Source organism: Eptatretus burgeri, chromosome 6 (genome assembly GCF_056783735.1).
Source record: "Eptatretus burgeri isolate ZD-2024b chromosome 6, Ebu_testis_v1, whole genome shotgun sequence".
NCBI classification, from domain to species: domain Eukaryota; kingdom Metazoa; phylum Chordata; class Myxini; order Myxiniformes; family Myxinidae; genus Eptatretus; species Eptatretus burgeri.
The window spans coordinates 9204135-9227006 of NC_140966.1; the positions used below are offsets into that span (position 1 = coordinate 9204135).

The 22872-nt window shown below is 46.6% G+C and overlaps 1 protein-coding gene across 2 annotated transcripts in view; it reads right to left on the bottom strand.

Moving 5' to 3' along the window:
- Nucleotides 1-22872, bottom strand: part of LOC147024214 (bMERB domain-containing protein 1-like) — a 43368-nt gene that overhangs the window by 13022 nt on the left and 7474 nt on the right. For both annotated transcript variants that reach the window (XM_085883916.1, XM_085883914.1), the window contains exon 2: nt 13950-14091. In XM_085883916.1, the coding sequence (XP_085740042.1) occupies nt 13950-14053 (104 nt within the window). In that variant the 5' untranslated portion in view covers nt 14054-14091. The remainder of the gene's footprint in view (nt 1-13949; nt 14092-22872) is intronic.

A 22872-nucleotide genomic window follows, 5' to 3' on the forward strand; every position in this document is an offset into this window, starting at 1 on the left:
TCGCTGGAGCCCGGGTCCGGACAAGTTGAAGACCACACGAGGTGGAAAGGTTCGAGTCAAGCTCTGAATTTCAGCTCACCTGTCCCCTGAGCTGGAGCTCGTGATTAAAGGCCTCAGCCACCGTTTCGTGTGTGTGTGTGTGTGTGTGTGTGTGTGTGTGTGTGTGTGTGTGTGTGTGTGTGTGTGTGTGTGTCGCGCGCGCGTATGTAGGCCCGTCTAATAAGTAGGAACAGCTGTTAAGTGTAAATGACTGTACATAATAAGTAGACGGTTGTAGTGCTTTTGTTGCTTGTGTAATTGCATTCGTGTTTTGCCTTATTTAATTCCATACGTGTTTCATTATAATAAATCTCCTTGTGTGAATGTAAACCTGCTCGTTGCATCCATTACCTCATTGACTGAACATTTCGTGTGTTGGGAGTTAGAAAGCCGTTGGTTTGCCGTAATAGGGGGACATTTGAACCGACGGTTCTCGGTGATTACGCCACTCGGAATCACGCACGGACAAGCTCGCCTCGGCGGTTTGTTCCGCACGAGATCCGTCGAGGGTGGAATACCCCGGCAGTTGGATCACGTGAGTATTTGGGTACATTGAAGATTGGCAATCGACCCTACCCCACGTGATCTGCCGATTGGTGTATTTCGGTTCTTGTACAAGGACCCGTCGTTCGGAGTTATCCGGGCGGCGATCTATATTCCGGGCGATCGGTCGGGCCAAGCGTGGGGCTTGCTTTGAGATGCGCAGAGTGACGTCATGGCTGCACGTGTGTTTGGAATCCGGCAGAAGGGAATTCCTGCCGGACGTTACCGTCCAAGAGGGACAAGGTGCGCGGGGTGCAAGCAGCTGCCATGACGTCACGGAAAAAGAGCGCGGCTGTGAACTGCCGCGCTGGTGGTGTGCATTATAAAAAAAAGAGAGAGTTGAGAAAAGCAAGCCTCGCTTTGGGTGAACAGGATTCCCAGGCAAGGGGTGGAAGACCGCCTTGTTTGGGGGCACAGGAACTATTAGTTTGGGGGATGGGATAGCGATAGTTGGACCGGCTTCATGGGGACATGGGTTGCACCTCATGGAGCCCATGGAATGGATTAGTTCGAGGGATTTTAGTTCAGATTTAGGAAATGGGAATTTTTGGGGATTTTTGGAGACATTGACAGACTGGAAATGTGTAGTGGAGACATAGCTTAGCTGCGTAGAGTAAATGGAACGTGCATGAGTTTGAAGGGATGACGAGGGAGCACGAGTTAGTTAGGGGATTGAGTTAGAAGGATGGCAGTGTGGAGTGTTGATGTGAGTTGCGAAATGGAAAGTGTGTGAGGAATGAGTGCAGGACAGTGGGCCCAAGTGTGCGAGTGGAGCGAATGTGGTATGCATGGTGCGAATGACTGGTTGGGGGGAGGAGTGATTCCCACCCAAGTGACCCCGGGGTCAGTTTAATGTTAGTTAGTGGGTTATTCAAATTTACTAACAGGAGGTCGTTTTGTTGTTGGTGTCGAGAGAAGGCACGGAACCCGTTTGGAGGGGTGCAAGAGTTCATGGACCGGCTGGGAGCATGGCTGTGGAAAGGTGAGTTTTGTTTAGTGGGCACCTCAGGCACCGGACTAGTCGGCCAGAGTAGGCTATGGGCCCAAGAGGGGCCGGGATAGTGTAATGGGCACGGGCGACCCGTCGGAAACGGGACCTGTAGCACCAGAATGCCACGAGGGCAGTGTACTGTGCACGGGTGAACCTCGGAAAGGGACCCGGGGCATCAACACGCCACGTGGGCATCGGAAGGGGGCAATGCCAGAGAGGGCAACCCCCCCGCGTTGTAGGGAGCAGCTAGGCTCGGAGGCAGCCTGCGGGCCTGGGGTGCCATGGTTAGAGTTAGGCAGATGGGGGAGTTCCTGCCAGTTGAGCCACGCTGCCCAGCCAGGAAATTGTGTGAGGGCACATATGAAAATTAGAGGGCAAGGCCCAAATTTATAATGGACACCAACACAGGCAACGGGAATCATGGTGTTTTAAAGTGTGAGGCGTTTTTGGAAAGCCCCGGCGTAGTTTCAGGTAAATGAATGTTAGGGTAGATAGGAGATGTACCCCTTCGCACCATCCATCCCTTCGCTCGTTGTAGGCCACTGGACTTACCTTGGTAGATCGCTGAACTTTGAGGAGGCCATTCTAAGGCTTCGTTGGGCCTCGAGACAGGACGCTAGTCTCTCCCTATTCCCCTCCAGAGATGGAACGTAGGGGTTGGGAGTAGGCTAGGTGGACATGATAGGCTAGCCGGAAAAAGACAATAAAGGGGGTTAGGGAGACAATTATAAAAGGGAAATAGAAATAAAGAGGGGCAAAATTTTGTTGTGTTGTGTGGCAAATTAAGGGAGTGGGTATGGACAGAGACAGGCGAAGGCGATAGAGTGGGGGGAGACAGTAGTCTCGGTCCGAGCCCGCCTTCAGAGCGGCCGGCACCACCGCACTCCCTCCAGACCTGATGGAACCACACCATAGGCCGGCCAGCTTCACCTGCCGGCCTGTTGTGCTGCAGCCGCCTGTTCTGCATGGACTTGCCTTGCCATGCCTCGTTTGCCTGCCTCTGCCATGACCCCATGCCTGCTAGCCCTTGTTTGCGTTTGCCCCTGTGTCCATCCATCACCAGGCGTGCCAGGACCATCCAGTTTTGTGAGGACTGCCCTGCAGGCAGCGTGTGCATCCAGTCCATTTTTTGTGTTTTGCCACCATCTCCATCCATTCCCTGCACCAAAGACTTTGCTTTGACTTTTGCCTTTCCCCTTTTACAGATCACAAGTCCTGGGCTATGGTTAGTGCAATGTAATAGATAAGTTAAGATTGTAAATACGTGGAACCCCACCTGCATGTTTGTTTTAGTGCCGGCAATTTTAGTTAAGTTGTCCGAATGAGTCTGAGAGTTTGTTTAGTAAGTTACGCAGCGCATTAGGTTATTTATTTTTGGGACACGTATAAAGAAATGTCGCACTCAGGTATCCGAGGATAGAACGTACTCGGGGAAAACTTACACATGCTGGTCACACGAAAATTTGACGACTCAGGACGAGTCTGTAAAAAGGTCGTGTTACGAATTTGGAATTCAATTGCACACAACATACAGGTTCCCTTAGTCAGCTATGTCGATAAGTGCATGTTCCCAAGATAGGTCACCTTCCATTGTTTTAATGTTTTGAAATCGATTAGATGCGCTGCGGATCGATTTAATAGTTGGGGAGAAAACAATGGAGACGTCCCTCCCCCTCTTCTGCGAAGAGGAAGAAGAACCCTGCGGTGACGTCAACAACTCCCTCCCACCCGTGGTTGAGCGGGGGGTGGATCATGAGGGCATGAGTCATGCCGGGCGCGGGGGAGGGGTGCAAAGGATAAAAAGGACATCTTTTCTTTGTTCAAAAAGAGTCCCGTGGGAGTCCCGTGGTCGGGCTGAGTTCGTGGGCTGAGTTCGTGAAAGTCCCGTTCTGAGTCCCGTGTGCAGAGTTCGTGTGCTGAGTCCTGTGAGAGGAGTAAGCTTTTTGTTTCGGCTGGCTCAGTGAGCTTCGGCAGCTGCTTTGTTTTGGAAGGAATTTGAGCGAGTTGTTTGGCTCGAGCTGCGAGTGGAGGCTTCTTCCTCTTCTTCCTCTCCTTCCTCTTCTTCTTGGTTCGTGGAGCTTTTCGTTCTCCATTTTGTTTCCCGGCTTGGTGCGACGCATCGGCCTCTTCTTGGAGTTGGATCCTCGGGGAAGCGACGATTGACAGGACGGATCGGTGCCTCGTCTCACCGACACATGTTGAGAAGCGCGGGAGGATTCGCGGGAGCTCAGGAAGGATCGCGGCGATTGGATCTAGCTCGCTCTCGCTGGAGCCCGGGTCCGGACAAGTTGAAGACCACACGAGGTGGAAAGGTTCGAGTCAAGCTCTGAATTTCAGCTCACCTGTCCCCTGAGCTGGAGCTCGTGATTAAAGGCCTCAGCCACCGTTTCGTGTGTGTGTGTGTGTGTGTGTGTGTGTGTGTGTGTGTGTGTGTGTGTGTGTGTGTGTGTGTGTGTGTGTGTCGCGCGCGCGTATGTAGGCCCGTCTAATAAGTAGGAACAGCTGTTAAGTGTAAATGACTGTACATAATAAGTAGACGGTTGTAGTGCTTTTGTTGCTTGTGTAATTGCATTCGTGTTTTGCCTTATTTAATTCCATACGTGTTTCATTATAATAAATCTCCTTGTGTGAATGTAAACCTGCTCGTTGCATCCATTACCTCATTGACTGAACATTTCGTGTGTTGGGAGTTAGAAAGCCGTTGGTTTGCCGTAATAGGGGGACATTTGAACCGACGGTTCTCGGTGATTACGCCACTCGGAATCACGCACGGACAAGCTCGCCTCGGCGGTTTGTTCCGCACGAGATCCGTCGAGGGTGGAATACCCCGGCAGTTGGATCACGTGAGTATTTGGGTACATTGAAGATTGGCAATCGACCCTACCCCACGTGATCTGCCGATTGGTGTATTTCGGTTCTTGTACAAGGACCCGTCGTTCGGAGTTATCCGGGCGGCGATCTATATTCCGGGCGATCGGTCGGGCCAAGCGTGGGGCTTGCTTTGAGATGCGCAGAGTGACGTCATGGCTGCACGTGTGTTTGGAATCCGGCAGAAGGGAATTCCTGCCGGACGTTACCGTCCAAGAGGGACAAGGTGCGCGGGGTGCAAGCAGCTGCCATGACGTCACGGAAAAAGAGCGCGGCTGTGAACTGCCGCGCTGGTGGTGTGCATTATAAAAAAAAGAGAGAGTTGAGAAAAGCAAGCCTCGCTTTGGGTGAACAGGATTCCCAGGCAAGGGGTGGAAGACCGCCTTGTTTGGGGGCACAGGAACTATTAGTTTGGGGGATGGGATAGCGATAGTTGGACCGGCTTCATGGGGACATGGGTTGCACCTCATGGAGCCCATGGAATGGATTAGTTCGAGGGATTTTAGTTCAGATTTAGGAAATGGGAATTTTTGGGGATTTTTGGAGACATTGACAGACTGGAAATGTGTAGTGGAGACATAGCTTAGCTGCGTAGAGTAAATGGAACGTGCATGAGTTTGAAGGGATGACGAGGGAGCACGAGTTAGTTAGGGATTGAGTTAGAAGGATGGCAGTGTGGAGTGTTGATGTGAGTTGCGAAATGGAAAGTGTGTGAGGAATGAGTGCAGGACAGTGGGCCCAAGTGTGCGAGTGGAGCGAATGTGGTATGCATGGTGCGAATGACTGGTTGGGGGGAGGAGTGATTCCCACCCAAGTGACCCCGGGGTCAGTTTAATGTTAGTTAGTGGGTTATTCAAATTTACTAACAGGAGGTCGTTTTGTTGTTGGTGTCGAGAGAAGGCACGGAACCCGTTTGGAGGGGTGCAAGAGTTCATGGACCGGCTGGGAGCATGGCTGTGGAAAGGTGAGTTTTGTTTAGTGGGCACCTCAGGCACCGGACTAGTCGGCCAGAGTAGGCTATGGGCCCAAGAGGGGCCGGGATAGTGTAATGGGCACGGGCGACCCGTCGGAAACGGGACCTGTAGCACCAGAATGCCACGAGGGCAGTGTACTGTGCACGGGTGAACCTCGGAAAGGGACCCGGGGCATCAACACGCCACGTGGGCATCGGAAGGGGGCAATGCCAGAGAGGGCAACCCCCCCGCGTTGTAGGGAGCAGCTAGGCTCGGAGGCAGCCTGCGGGCCTGGGGGTGCCATGGTTAGAGTTAGGCAGATGGGGGAGTTCCTGCCAGTTGAGCCACGCTGCCCAGCCAGGAAATTGTGTGAGGGCACATATGAAAATTAGAGGGCAAGGCCCAAATTTATAATGGACACCAACACAGGCAACGGGAATCATGGTGTTTTAAAGTGTGAGGCGTTTTTGGAAAGCCCCGGCGTAGTTTCAGGTAAATGAATGTTAGGGTAGATAGGAGATGTACCCCTTCGCACCATCCATCCCTTCGCTCGTTGTAGGCCACTGGACTTACCTTGGTAGATCGCTGAACTTTGAGGAGGCCATTCTAAGGCTTCGTTGGGCCTCGAGACAGGACGCTAGTCTCTCCCTATTCCCCTCCAGAGATGGAACGTAGGGGTTGGGAGTAGGCTAGGTGGACATGATAGGCTAGCCGGAAAAAGACAATAAAGGGGGTTAGGGAGACAATTATAAAAGGGAAATAGAAATAAAGAGGGGCAAAATTTTGTTGTGTTGTGTGGCAAATTAAGGGAGTGGGTATGGACAGAGACAGGCGAAGGCGATAGAGTGGGGGGAGACAGTAGTCTCGGTCCGAGCCCGCCTTCAGAGCGGCCGGCACCACCGCACTCCCTCCAGACCTGATGGAACCACACCATAGGCCGGCCAGCTTCACCTGCCGGCCTGTTGTGCTGCAGCCGCCTGTTCTGCATGGACTTGCCTTGCCATGCCTCGTTTGCCTGCCTCTGCCATGACCCCATGCCTGCTAGCCCTTGTTTGCGTTTGCCCCTGTGTCCATCCATCACCAGGCGTGCCAGGACCATCCAGTTTTGTGAGGACTGCCCTGCAGGCAGCGTGTGCATCCAGTCCATTTTTTGTGTTTTGCCACCATCTCCATCCATTCCCTGCACCAAAGACTTTGCTTTGACTTTTGCCTTTCCCCTTTTACAGATCACAAGTCCTGGGCTATGGTTAGTGCAATGTAATAGATAAGTTAAGATTGTAAATACGTGGAACCCCACCTGCATGTTTGTTTTAGTGCCGGCAATTTTAGTTAAGTTGTCCGAATGAGTCTGAGAGTTTGTTTAGTAAGTTACGCAGCGCATTAGGTTATTTATTTTTGGGACACGTATAAAGAAATGTCGCACTCAGGTATCCGAGGATAGAACGTACTCGGGGAAAACTTACACATGCTGGTCACACGAAAATTTGACGACTCAGGACGAGTCTGTAAAAAGGTCGTGTTACGAATTTGGAATTCAATTGCACACAACATACAGGTTCCCTTAGTCAGCTATGTCGATAAGTGCATGTTCCCAAGATAGGTCACCTTCCATTGTTTTAATGTTTTGAAATCGATTAGATGCGCTGCGGATCGATTTAATAGTTAGGGAGAAAACAATGGAGACGTCCCTCCCCCTCTTCTGCGAAGAGGAAGAAGAACCCTGCGGTGACGTCAACAACTCCCTCCCACCCGTGGTTGAGCGGGGGGTGGATCATGAGGGCATGAGTCATGCCGGGCGCGGGGGAGGGGTGCAAAGGATAAAAAGGACATCTTTTCTTTGTTCAAAAAGAGTCCCGTGGGAGTCCCGTGGTCGGGCTGAGTTCGTGGGCTGAGTTCGTGAAAGTCCCGTTCTGAGTCCCGTGTGCAGAGTTCGTGTGCTGAGTCCTGTGAGAGGAGTAAGCTTTTTGTTTCGGCTGGCTCAGTGAGCTTCGGCAGCTGCTTTGTTTTGGAAGGAATTTGAGCGAGTTGTTTGGCTCGAGCTGCGAGTGGAGGCTTCTTCCTCTTCTTCCTCTCCTTCCTCTTCTTCTTGGTTCGTGGAGCTTTTCGTTCTCCATTTTGTTTCCCGGCTTGGTGCGACGCATCGGCCTCTTCTTGGAGTTGGATCCTCGGGGAAGCGATGATCGACAGGACGGATCGGCGCCTCGTCTGACTGGCACGTGTTGAGAAGCGCGGGAGGATTCACGGGCGCTCGGGAAGGATCGCGGCGATTGGATCCAGCTCGCTCTCGCTCTCGCTGGAGCCCGGGTCCGTACAAGTTGAAGACCACACGAGGTGGAAAGGTTCGAGTCAAGCTCTGAGTTTCAGCTCACCTATCCTCTGAGCTGGAGCTCGTGATTAAAGGCCTCAGCCACTGTTTCGTGTGTGTGTGTGTGTGTGTGTGTGTGTGTGTGTGTGTGTGTGTGTGTGTGCGTGCGCGTGCGTGGACCTGTCTAATAAGTAGGAACTGCTGTGAAGTGTAAATGACTGTACGTAATAAGTGGACGGTGTAGTTCTTTTGTCGTGCTTTTGTTGCTTGTATAATTGCATATGTGTTATGCCTTATTTAATTGCATACGTGTTTCATTATAATAAATGTCCTTGTGTGAATGTAAACCTGCTCGTTGCGTCCATTCCCTCATTGACTGAACATTTCGTGTGTTGGGAGTTAGAAAGCTGTTGGTTTGCCGTAATAGGGGGACATTTGGACCGACGGTTCTCGGCGATTACGCCGCTTGGAATCGCGCACAGACAAGCTCGCCTTGGCGGTTTGTTCCGTACGAGTTCCGTTGAGGGTGGAATACCCCGGTAGTTGGATCACGTGGGTATTTAGGTACATTGAAGTTTGGCAATCGACCCTACCCCACGTGATCTGCCGATTGGCGTATTTCGGTTCTTGTACAAGGACCCGTCACTCGGAGTTATCTGGGCGGTGATCTATATTCTGGGCGATTGGTCGGGCCGACGACTTGCGGCTCCGTTCAGAGCGGTCGGCGGGCGGCCGACCCCCTGCCAGTAATAATATATAGATATATATATATATATATATATATATATATACATATATATATATATACATATATATATATATATACAGTAGACTAGGCGTAAGTAGGCAGAGTGTAACTCGTCACTTCGCCTAAGTCGGCAGCGTTAAAAAGTCCCGAATTTATCTTATGTTAAATCGACTTACAGACTTTGAATAAAGCCTGTAAGTCGTCATCTCTAAGTCGTCAGATGTTGTCCGTTCCCGCGTAATGGAAACTCAAGTAAATTACCACGCCTAACTCGTCACACGGAACTGCTGCCTCGTGAGAAGCCCGATTTCATGGAATCGTGATGCACGGGCTATTTATAACTGCGCTTCGTTCAGCTCAGTCAGCGCGCCGTCCCACATGCATCTGAAGAGGTTGACAGGCTGCACAATGCAGTCTCTGGCGAAGGAGTAAAGGATCGATCAAGCTTAGTGTTGAAGTCCCATCATGGTTTTTATTGGCTTGTTTTGTACATCACCACACTCACTTTCACATCGGTATTGAGTGGTAGTCATCACGATGACTGTGTGTCATGTAATTTGTTGATGGTATATGAGTTTTCATTCCATATGAAAACTCATTGTACATTCATTCCAATGAATGAATTCTAACAGCCATTCATTCCACATTTGTCGATGGTCATATACCATCACCGATGGTATACGAGTTGTCTTACAGTTGTTCATTATCTTTACTTTTGATAAAGTGATTCATGAATTCCATATTTGCTTGATCACTTTCCAACTAACCAATGAACCCCCACCTATGCCCCGAGGATTGTGTTTCCCTTTTGGTACTATAGCCGGCTTAGAGATTGTTGCGCCCTCTCACACATACGTGTCCAGGCCACGCGCGACTTCATCCTTCACCCCACCGTCATCATGAATATTCGCATACGCGTAAGTCGTCACATGTCTAAGTCGTCACTTTTTTCTCGGTCCCGATGATGACGACTTATGCCTAGTCTACTATATATATGTATATTTATATGTATATTTATATATGTATATTTATATACGATTTATTTATTTATTTTCCTGATGGATGAGCACTATTGAAAATAAAATCATTGGAGAATTTCGGGTAAACTAATCCATCGATCCATCTTTGTCCATCACCTTTGGTCGGATTCAGCAATTAAAGTTCTCAACTCTAACAATGAACCGTAAGGTCCAATAATAAAATGCATTGTTGGTTAAGGCTCCAGCCAAAGACTGGATCACCACAGTGTTTCTCTTCAGGGTGGGGGCAGAATTTTGTACTCTGGTCAGTGCCAGTGGTGGCTCACCTATTCTTCATCAAATACACCATGGGACCTTCAACGTTCCCAATCAACCAGTGCTGATCGATGGATTCTCTCGGTTAAAATCCTTCAAACGGACAGCACACACACAGAACCTTTGCCCTGCATGTGAAACGCCAAGACGAGTTTATAGCTTGGTCGATATTCTAACCCAGGCTGGACAGCTCAAAGATGAGTGTGCATACCTCTAGCCAAGCTCACAAGCCCAGTTAACTGAAATGCACTTACACATGGGAATAACAAAATGAAAGACATTTCTACATGGCTTCTTCTGGTTTCATTCCCACCTGAAAACCTTTCAATAAACCAAACTTTATTGATGGCTGATGAGCAATACTCGTCCCAGTAAAGAGAGGCATGTGTTCTGATTCTATTACACCATATTCTGTTCCAGAGCACCGATGCTCCTGAATCAGTTTCTTGGTAACGGTTATGCTCGGTGGTTTGCCATTGCCTTCCTAGCCGTAGTAAGGGCAGGAATTTGTTCAGGGTGCAAGAGATGCAATGCCTTCAGAAAGTATTCACACCCCTCGACTTTTGTCACATTTTATTGTGACAGCCTGAATTAAAAATGGATTCAATTTGAACTTTTTGTTACCGATCAACACAAAATACCCTATAATGCCAAAGTGAAAACATGTTTTTTGAACTTCTACGAATTAATTAAAAATCAAAAGCTGAAATGTCTTGCGTCAATAAGTATTCAACCTCTTTACTATGACACTCCAAATTGAGCTCAGGTATACCCAGTTTTCCTTTGATCATCCTCGAGATGTTTCTATAACTTGATTGGAGTTCACCTGTGGCCAATTCAATTGATTGGACATGATTTAGAAAGAAACGCACCTTTCTATAAAAAGATCCCACGGTTGACTGCACGTCAGAGCAAAAACTCTACCATGAAGTCCAAGGAACTGTCCTGAGAACTCCGAGATAGAATTGTGAGGAGACATAGATCTGGCGAAGGGTATGAAACTATTTCTAGAGTGTTGAAAGTTCCCAAGAGCACAGTGAGCTACATCATTAGGAAATGGAAAGAATATGGAACGACCCAGACTCTTTCAAGAGCTTGCCGTCTGACCAATCTGAGCAACCGGGTAAGAAGGACCTTGGTCACGGAGGTGACCAAGAACCCAATGATCACACTATAAAGAGAAAACCTGCCAGAAGGACAACAGTCTCTGCAGCACTTCACAAATCTAGTCTTTATGGGAGTGGCCAGATAGAAGCCACTTCTGAGAAAAAGGCACATGACAGCATACCTGGAGTTTGTAAAAAGGCACATGAAAGACTGAAAAGCTTGAGGCAAAGGATTCTGTAGTTGAAGACTTAAAGCTGTAATCGCTGCCAAAGGCACTTCTACAAAGTATTGACTCAGAGGGTTGAATACTTATTGATGCAAGACAATTCACCTTTTCATTTTTCATTAATTTCTAAAAACATGTTTTTACTTTGTCATTGTGGGGTATTTTGTGTGGATTAGTGAGAATTTTTTTTATGCAATCACTTTTAAATTCAGGCTGTAACGCAACAAAATGTGACAAAAGTCGAGGGGTCTGAATACTTTCTGAAGGCACTGTATACTCACCAACTCTTCACGAAGGACAACGTGGGGCATTTAACGTCCAACACCTCATGCCGGTCGATGGGATACCCAGTTTAAAATATTGGGAATTTCATTGAAGTCACATTTTCTGCTTACTGGTGCATTTTATACGAATATCAATGAAGAAATATCAAATTATGGGAATTCTCAATTTTGGAAATTTGACTTTTAGTCCACTTTAAAAAAATTTCAAAGTGTTATCTATATGTTTGAAAACGAAAAACACGTTCAGTCCGTCCGCGAAGCCGTGTAACTATATGTCTATTAATTATGTACTGTTTGAATGTACCTTTTTCGACCCTTTAGACTGCTGAGACCCCTTTGACCATTGATCCTTTAAGATCCATAAGAACCAAAGACCCAAAATACTCTGAGGACCCAAAAGACACAATGACCCACAAAACCCCTAAGACACTTTAAGACTCTTTCAATACTTTAGACACCTTTATATCTAATCCTTTCACCCTTTTGAGATATATATATATATATATATATATATATATATATATATATTTATATATATATATATATATATATATATATATATATATATATATAGTGATAACCTTAAGATCTTTACACCCCTCAAGTCTCTTTTGACCCCTTAAACATTAACACCATCTAGACCCCTTTCAGCCTTCAGACAGTTTTGACAGGTTAGATTCTTGACCCTTTTTGTATTACAAATAAATTTCAAATAAATATATATATATATATATATATCACTAATATTACAAATAAATTTCTACAAAATAAATGTTTGCATTTTGATTGGTGTAAATCGTGCCAACGCAGCAAATCTGTCTTTAACGGCATGTGGAGTGGTGAGCTTCGCGAGCTGAACAATACTAGTGATAGATAAAAATGAAAAAGCATGTTGTTGGGAATGAGAAAGTTGGAAAATAAATGAGGAATTTAAACGAGCGATATACCCATCGAGGACTGGTTGTTATTATTTCATATGCAGCTTGTGGCTGCTAGTTGCATCATTTTCTGGAAGCATGGCTGTGCCACTGATGCAATACTCCTGTCAGCAGTGAGATGGTGCTCATTTTGCCAACCTCAAAAGGATGACAGGCTGAGTCAATGGTGCAACAGGGACTCGAACTTAAGATCCTAAGATCTTAAGCCAGCCACTTTAACCATCAAGGCAACACCAGTCTTTGAAGGCTAGTAATGCAATGGTTTGAGATTTGATCAGACGGGAGGGCCAGAGAACAACACTACAACAATCCGTTTATGGTTGGGCTCTCAGCTCTCATTGATGTGAGCAGCACTGTAAGACATTGTTAATTATGCCTACGGAAGTTTGGTGACCATGCGTGACAGTGAGATCAGACATATGGAAAAAAAATATATATATATACACACACATTGTATCATTCTTTTGAACCACTAACTGGGATTTAACCACTGACTCGATGTGGAATAGAAAGCTGAAATTTGGCAAACTGATGTAATTTTCCAGATTCCAAAAAATCAAAAAAAAAAAAAAATCACCGAACTAAACGAAAATATTCGTAAACAAAAGTCGGTTGGTGCAGCCTTGCTCCCTTGGCTGGGAGAGGGATGCAGCTGGGACTGTGGTGTGCCCATTACCTTAATGGCATTGCGTCACTTCCTCAGCCACGAGAGAGGTGGAACTTGGAGTATATATATATATATATATATATATATATATATATATATATATATATATATATATATATGTTGTTGTTCATCTTTCGGCTGCTCCCGTTAGGGGTCGCCACAGCGGATCATCCGTTATGATCCGCATACTGATTTGGCACAGGTTTTACGCCGGATGCCCTTCCTGACGCAACCCTGGTCGCCTCTTACGACACAGGGATCAGGATTTGGGTTTCGCCATGATTCCAGGCTGCTCTCCACCCTGCCCAGTGCAGAGACCCCGTCCTCAAGCGATCCTCCAACCCAAGCCTCCGAGTAGCCGGATTACAGGCGCACGCCACTACGCCCGGCATATATATATATATATATATATATATATATATATATATATATATATATATATATATATATATATATATATATATATATATATATATATATATATATATATATATATATATATATATATATGTATATATATATATATATGTATATATGTATATGTATATATGTATATGTATATGTATGTACATATCCATCCCATATTGCTCACCCATTCTTCATTTATATTTAATACGTCTGCACAAAGAATACACCGCAATACCTATTTGCAGAATGCAGGCACAATCGACTAAAATGGATATACTACAGATAGATTGAGTAAATTAAAAGATGCCCTTGATATAAAGTTAACCATATTTTACAGACAATTCAATGATGAAGCAAAAAGTTTACATTGACATGGCCTACATTGTAAAATGACAAAATATGATCTCTCTTCTTGCTCTGCTGTGTACTTAACCATGATTTTCCAGCAAACAAACTCACCTGATGAACATCACATCATTTCTTTCTCATCCAGTGCAAGATGATGGTGAGTACAATTAGAATTATTTTCAGATCTTATATATTACTGCCTCTGGACAAGATCTCAGGTCGTCCTTACATGTAACGAAGCTCAGATTCCCGCCGAATTAGCCTTTCCTTCAATGCCTCGATGCTCACCAGTTCCTCTTGTACGTCGTGCATACTCACGCTCCGGTCGGCCATATTCACCACACTCACTTGAGCTTGCTTGTTGCTGCACCCTGCACCCACACAATACCTTTAACCCACTGTCCTCTCATGAACCTCTGCTCACAAATGTAATCGTCATCTGCACTCTGCACACATGAATTGCTACAGAATGCTGCACAATTATTATACTGTAGCTCTGTAACCACAACAAATAGTGCACACTCTGCACTTCATTCAAATTATCTGTTGGCAGGGTAGATAGCAGCTTGGTGTACTCGACCCTGAGAGCAGTCTCATCTCGGTTCAAGTCCCAAAGATTTATGACCTAACTGTAAAGTGTCATCTTGGTGATTCTCAAAGGTTATGCTGTTTTTGAGAAGAGATCTTTAGCTGACTATCCTGACTGGTAGTCTTCATTTCAGTTGTTTAATAAAGTTCCAATGGTTTGTAATTTTGAAAAGGAATCTCTATACTATTGTGCACCAATACCCTATCCCAAATTTTGCCAATTTCCGACTCCTGAATCTCTGAATCGGTCTTCTATTGGTGATGATGCCTCTTCAAGATAGACTTACAAAGGCTACAGCCAACACCAATGGCCAGACTGTGTAACAACGAAACCATTGATGCTATATACATTTACAGATGCGCATGAACAACATATCCAAACACACACAAATATACATATAAAAATAAAAAACAAACACATATATACACACACCTCTCTCCCTCCCCCCTCTGACTCACAATGCAGCCTGTCGTATTTTGCTTGACCATTTACAGTCATTAATATTTTAAACTACAAAGAAGCCATCCTTTCAGATGGGTTAATTCCCCCACTTTTAAGATTCATAATTTGAAATACCGGATTCAACCAGGTGGTGCAAAACAACACATATTTACACAGAATTTGGGTCCTCTCAATCATCCTAAACCCCTGGGACTATGAATTTTCTTTACATCCTGAAAGTTTGCCTTGCACACCACTAATACAAGCACCAGCTTTAAACTCATTCCCTCCAGAGGTTCAGGCACTCATAGGAGTCAAATAAACCCACAAACAAACAAACCTAGAAACCGATAAACCTCCAAACTTATAAACCGGCAAATAAACAAACAAACCTATAAACTGACAAGCAAACAAAAAACCCCACAAACAAACCAACAAGCCAATCAACAGACAACCCCACAAATAAACCTACAAACAAAAACAAACAAACAAACAAACAGTCATAGACTGGTACTGATGAAATCGTCAACTTGACCTCTGACTTTGTCTAATGAAAGCTGTCTCCAGAGAAGGTAGCGACGCAAACCAGAAGTTTCTACGATGATTCTGTACCAAACCATCAAAAATCGTAACGTCGACCGAAGCAAAAATCTCCATTTCTCCACGCAATTATTTAATATTATTTTATCAGTCACAAAACCGTAATATTCGGACATCCACCAACAATCTTTACATAATCCGATGGCTTAGCGAGTCAGGCATGAGGCGATAACCTTTATTGGGATAAAAAGAAATGACTTTTACACACCATGTTTATCGAAAACACCGTCAGCGCTCACAAGGAAAACCATTACGTGACTCAATGACGCCTCTGCTCGAGCGCGCTGCACCACGTGACGACCCGTGATGCGGCGAGTGAAATATTTTTTATACAATCTTAAAACGTCTCCAAAACATCCGATTTTTACCAGAATTTCGACAACCGAGTTTTAAGCGTCCAAAGCGATCACAAAAACCGAAGACAAAATTAAAATCGAAGTTAAAACGAACTCGTAACGTCGAGCGAAGCAAAAATACTCCATTTCTCCACATGAATTTACAGAATTATGTTTGACCTCACTGTGACCTTGACCTTTGACCGATTTTGACCAAAATCTAATCAGCGCTAGCCATCACCCTCCTGAATCACGTGGTGTAATTCGACATTGGTAGCTTCTTCCATTCTCGAGTTATCGTGCCTACAAACAAACACACAAACAGAGGACGGAAGTCATCAATATACTTACGAAATCTAAAGATTTCGTAAGTAACAAACCCACAAACAAATCTACAAGCCAACCAACAGACAAACCCACAAACAAACCAACAAACAGACAGGCAACACCACAAATAAACGAGAACAGCACTCGGTGGAGCGCATACTTCTGACAGGCTGAACTGTTCAAGTGATAAGCCGGAGCTGCATCTGAACCGTAACCAATATCGAATCGGTTTGTTCTTGTCACACACCCAAGTCATCCACCTAGTTTTGGCATCATCCATCCACAACTTTTTAAGATCGTGCTAAATATCAATTTTGGCCACAGCAATGGTGAAGAATCATTTAAAATTTCTCACATCCAGATCTTCATCAAAACTGAATCAATTTGTCTTTATCACACACCAAACTCTCTTCCCATGGTATCCAAGGCCATCTCCACTCGTGGCTCGCAGCCTTCCTCTGCTGTCGCGGCCAACGTGTGGCCCTAAATGGAGTTCTTTCATCCCCTCTTCCTGTCCAGGCTGGAGTTCCTCAAGGTAGCGTTCTGGGCCGTTCTTTTTCTGGAATTCATCAATGATCTCTCCGACTCTGGAAATCCTCTATATTTCTTTACTGATGACTCCACCCTCTGCCGTACCATCTGTCATCCCTCAGACCGGCAAGCAGCAGCTTCTTCGCTCTCTGCAGAGCTGGATACAATCACAAACTGGTCCAACACTTGGAACATGTCTTTCAAGCCAGACAAATCTCACTCTCTCACTATGTCTCTCCAAAAGGACCGTTTGGAACCACCCCCCCCCCCCCATCTACTTTCTCAACAATCCTGTGGAAGAAGTCCATTCTTTCAAGCTTCTGGGTCTCACTTTCTGCCATGATCTTTCCTGGGAAAGCCACATTTCCAACCTGGCCTCCAAAGCTAGTCGCCGACTGGAAATCCTCCATTGTGCAAAGTCTTTCTTCAGCCCACCTGAGCTCCTGACCACATACAAAGCTTTCATTTGCAGCCTGATGGAGTACTGCTCTCCCATCTGGGCTGGTGCTCCTGCCTCACCTTTCTCGGCTTCAGCAGTGGAAACCAAGGCATTTCGGATCATTGGCATCTCCCACGATGAGGCTGAGTCTTTGGGCCTCTCACTCTCTCACCGCAGGCAGGTCGGTGGTCTGTCTGTCTTCTACCGTCTCCTCTCCAGTCTCGCCCCCCCCTACTCTGTCTGCAATTTGTCCCCACCTATTTCCGCAGGATGCTCAAGGTCCGCCAACAACCTCCTTCTGTTAAAACTACCAAAATCACGAATCACCGCTCACCTTCACTCTTTCATTCCTCTTTTTTTCCTGCCTTTGGCATGAACTCCCACACTCTCTTCAATCTCATTCTTCCCTGCAGGTCTTCAAAACAGCTGTTCACCACCACCTCTTATCGTTCCCCATCCAAAACCACGATCTTTTCGACCCCCGTTAATCCACCCCAAACCCACCTCCTTCAAATTCCTTGCTTTCTTTTCTGAAAGTCCCTGTACTGTCCATCTTGTATACCCCATGTTCCCCACCCATCCCTCTCCTTTCCACATATCTCCTAATGTCTCTGTTCCCCCACTGTTTTGTCCTTCCCACGCCCCTCTTGTCTCATCCCCCCCCCCGTCACCCCCCTCGCTGTGTGTTGTGTGTCAGCTCTCATACAAGCCTTGACAATGTATACAAAAATAGCACCGCAAAATGGGCGTAACCCCTCAGCCCCTTGACGTAAACCAATTTCAAGATGGTGGCCATATTGAAAATCGCAGCATGCCCATTTTCCAAAGGAACCTTCCTCTACTCAACCCCAACACACCCAGCAAAAATGGATTTACTCGGACAAGGCGTTCTCCTCGAAATTGACGGAAACCAATTTCAAGATGGCTGCCGTGGCGGCCACAGTGAAAATCGCAGCATGCCCATTTTGGAAAGGAACCTTCCTCTACTCAACCCCATTATACCTCGCCAGAATAAAATCAATGTGTGAAGCAGTTCTCAAGTTATTGTCCGGAAATCAATTTCAAGATGGCTGCCGTGGCGGCCACAGTGAAAATCGCAGCATGCCCATTTTGGAAAGGAACCTTCCTCTACTCAACCCCATTATACCTCGCCAGAATAAAATCAATGTGTGAAGCAGTTCTCAAGTTATTGTCCGGAAACCAAATTCAAGATGGCTGCTCTAGCCGCCATATTGGATATCGGATTGCGCTGAATATCGAAAGCAACCTTCCTCTAAACACCCCCATTATATCACACAAAAATGAAATCAATAAGTCAAGCCGTTCTCAAGTTATTGTCCGGAAACCAAATTCAAGATGGCTGCCCTAGCCGCCATATTGGATATCGCATCGCACTGAATATCGAAAGGAACCTTCCTCTACCCAGCCCCAACACACCCTGCAAAAATGGATTTAATCGGACAAGGCGTTCTCCTCGAAATCGATGGAAACCAATTTCAAGATGGCTGCCACGGAGGCCACATTGAAAATCGCAGCATGCCCATTTTCGAAAGGAACCTTCCTCTACTCAACCCCAACATATTTTGCAAAAATGGATTTAATCGGACAAGGCGTTCTCCTCGAAATTGACGGAAACCAAAAGTTGACAGACGCCCGCCCGGGCAACGCCTATGACGACAATACCCCTTCGCCCAATTGGGCTGATTGGTAAAAAAAAAAAAAACCTGTCCACCAAGTTTCCGTCAAATCTATGCATAACCTTTTGATATATCCTGTACAGACAAACACGAGTGAAAACATAACCTCTGTCTACCTTCAGTGGTGGAGGTAACAAACGGACACTTGTTGAATTGGATATACCAGCAGAAAAGCCTGTGGAAATGACATGTGACCCTTTTCCTTTTAGAGTTTCACACGATTCAGCCTTAAAAACTCGGGATAAAACTAAAATTATGCACAAAAACCTTAAGGAATTACACAAATTGCTCATCCCTTTATTCGGGCTGTGTATCGACAATGGACCAGTGTCATTTTGAAGGTAGGTTCGCCTTCTGACTCGGCGTCTAATCATGCTCTTCTTTCCTCAGACTTCATTTTGAAGATCGATTTGGTCTTTTTGACTCGGTATCCAATCATGTCGTCCTCTCCACTTCCAATTCGTTCGATCTCATCAGTCACATGTATCTGGATGCAGGGGAACTGCGACCAGTATGGGAACTGCGACCAGTATTTTGGCATCTGCGAGGCATATTTTCTGTGTTCAGCTTACCATGTGAAGAATAGCTGTTAGAACCATCGACCATCTGTTAGAACCATCGATTAAGCACGCCGAGAAGATGGCACGCATTACCATTTCAGCTCCTTTCTTGTTCTGCTTACTGAGTGAACCACATTTAAAGCGAGTAGATGTGCATTTGAGCCACAGGATCATCCTCCAGCATAATCACATTCTCCTGTCAAAGCAAATGCACCGCTGTGTGGCTACAGTAATTAAACATTGAACATTTTGAAAATTTCGAATAATTCCACATATTATCAAGTTGTTTAAGAACTTTATTTATTGGTGAATTGCATAGTTTATATTTTATACGATAAAAGCAGTCAGGTCAGTGAGGTTTCTTGACGGCCACTGGTAACATGTAACCCAGTGCTTACCTTCCTCATGGTTGGGTAGTCGGCGGCTAAATTCAGGTGGGTGCCTGGAATGTCCTATCCCGAAGAGAGGATGATCACCTGTCTCTGTTATCATCTGAGCTCAAGCGTTTGGACATCGGAATTGCAGCACTCTCGGAGGTTCGGAGACCGGATTGCGGCGAGATCATGGTGGGTGGTTACACCTACCATTGGTCTGGTCCCTCTCATGATTACCATGCTAAAGGAGTTGCTGTAGCTGTGTCCAATAAGCTGACTCAAATGATAATTGAGGTCAACGAGCGTATTATGAGACTAAGGATTCGTCACTCCTTGGGTGTCATTTCCCTGGTCTCTGTACAGTATACGTTCCGACCGAGGCGAGTGATCTCACCGTGAAGGATGCATTCTACGCCACGCTCGAGTCTGTGGTTGATCAGTGCCCCAGGCGAGATACACTTCTAGTCTTGGGGGATTTAAATGTATTGACTGGAACTGATAGGGATGGTTATGAGGTGTGTGTTGGTCCCCATGGGTCTGGAACTGTGAACCTGAATAGCACCAAGTCCCTTGACTTTGCAAGAAGTCATGGACTTAGGGTGGCTGGTTCATGGTTTCAGCGCCCACAAGCTCATCGTTGGACTTAGTATTCCAACGCTGGTGGTGTGGCAAAGGAGATTGACCATGTGCTCGTTGATGGTCGCTGGAGGATGATCCAGAACTGCAGGGTCTACCGGAGTGCTCAGTTCCGAAATACTGACCACTAGCTTGTAGCAACTCTTAAGTTGCACCTTAAATCCAGGAGAATGGTTCCATCCCAGTCAAGGCTGAATGTTGGCAAGCTCAAGGATGAGAGGGTAGCTGAGGAGTTTGCGAACAGGGTGAGTGGAGATTTGGGGAGTCTGGGTGCTTTGGGGGATCCTGAAGAATTGTGGAGTGCCTTCAAGACCACCTTCCTTGATGTTGCCGGTCGATGTTTTGGAACTCACCGGAGGGCGAAGAAGAAGTTTGTCTCCCAAGGGATACTGGATACGATTGACCAGAGTCGCAGGGCCAGGCTGAATGGCAGAGCTGAGCTGTTCAGAGAGCTGAGGAATAAAACTGTACGTGCACTAAAGGTGGACAAGGAGGCCTATGTGCGAGGAATCTGTGAGGGAGTAGAGCATCACCTGTGGTCAAGTGATTCTCGTCCTGCTTACAGGGGAATTCACGCATTACGTTCGTCCAAACCCGTCCCTCGGTGTATTGCAGTTAGAGCAGAGGGTGGGGGCTCTTGACAGAGGAATCCAAAGTGAAGGCCCGCTGGGCCGGTTAATTTGAGTGGTTATACTAGGCTGATGCACCACCTGTCGAGTTGGACGTCAGGGGTGTTATAATCCCTGTTGCTGACCCTCCAATCAACTGTGGTCCACCTTCTTTTGTGGAAACACAGGTTGCGGTGAACCGGTTGAAACGGGGTAAAGCTCCAGGGATCTGTGGCATCCATGCTGAACTTCTCAAGGCTGGTGGAAAATGCTGCACTCGTGTCGTTGCATGCAGTTTTGTGCTCTGCCTGGAACACAGGCATCATCCCAACTGATTGGAAGAGGGGCCTTGTTGTCCCTCTCTGGAAAGGGAAGGGTGATCGCCAAGACTGCAACACCACTGAGGGATGAGGTTGCTCTCAGTGCCAGGCAAGGTCTTTGCTTGGATAATTCTTGATGGGGTTCACCACCATCTGCTTGAGCACCAGCGTCCAGAGCAGTCAGGCTTTACACCAAAGAGGTCAACGATTGACCGTATCCTTGCTCTTCGGGACCTCACCGAACGCAGACGAGAGTTTCAGCAGGGGCTGCTTGCAGTCTATGTTGATCTCCAAGGCATTTGATTCAGTGGATAAAGATGCCCTCTTATCTGGAGGATTCTTGATCTTCGTGGGGTGCCACCACAACTGATCCATCTGATGTCTGAACGATACTCTGGTACTGAGAGTGCTGTGAGATGTGGTGGTAGTATCTCTGACTTATTTCCAGTTGTTCCTGGAGTTTGTCATGGGTGTGTACTGGCCTCCACACTTTTCAGCACTTGTATGGACGGGATACTGGGGAGGATGTCGGAGAGATCAAGCTGCGGTGCATCGTTTGGGAATGTCAAGATCTCTGACCTTGATTTCGCAGATGATGCAGTCTTCTTTGCGGAGACTCCAGATATCCTTTTGGGGGCCCTCGAGGTGCTGAATGAGGAGTCAGAGCCGCTGGGATTACGGGTTTCCTGGTCAAAACTAAGATCTGGGCTTTCATTGACATCTTGGATGCTGCTGTCCTGTCTGTACCTGTTTGTCGTGAGGATGTTGAGGTCGTGGAGAGATTCACTTCCCTTCGCAGTGATATTCATGTCTCTTCTGGCTATGAGCAGGAAGTCAACAGATGTCTGGGTCGGGCCTGGGGAGTCATGGATTCGCTGCATCATGGTGTGTGGCACTGCCGATACCTGTGCGGGAGGACGAAAGTCCGAGTCTTCAGGTCCTTGGTGCTTTCAGTCTTGCTCTACGGATGTGAGACTTGGACTCTGACCAGGGAGGGATTTGAGATGGAGACTTAATTCCTTTGGTACCAGGTCTCTTCAGAGAATCCTTGGCTATCGATGGTCAGACTTTGTGTCCAACGAGCAGTTGCTGAGAGAGACTCAAATGAGATTTGTTACCTGCACAGTCCGTGAGCGTCAGCTGCGGCTGTATGGACATGTGGCTCGTTTTCCTGCCGTTGATCCTGCTCACCAGATTCTCTCAGCGAGGGAGTCTCGTGAGTGCAGGAGGCCAATGGGCGGACCATGTGGCTCGTGGTTGCAGCAGGTTGATCGGCATCTGAAGGAGATGGGGATGGGCCAGACGTCTGCCTGGGGGATGGCCAGACGGAGGCCCCTGAAGTACCGGCGGAAAGTGGACGCAGCGACGCGCTGTTCTGGCACATGCTTCCATACCTGACCTGACTTTAAAAAGATGATGTGTAATACCAGATATATATGTATATATACATACATACACACACACACACACACACACACACACACACACACACACACACACACACACGGTTGAGGTCTTCTCAATGAGTACTACGAACTCTACTACTACAACTAATCTGCATACTCAGCTTGGGGGAATGACCTTTTTGCAGTTTGTTTCCTTGGGGCATGATGAGCACAAGGTAAGGGCAGAAGTTTTTCAATTATTTTTTGGCCATGGTGCCCTGAACTCTCTCCCACTGATGTGCTACCCAGA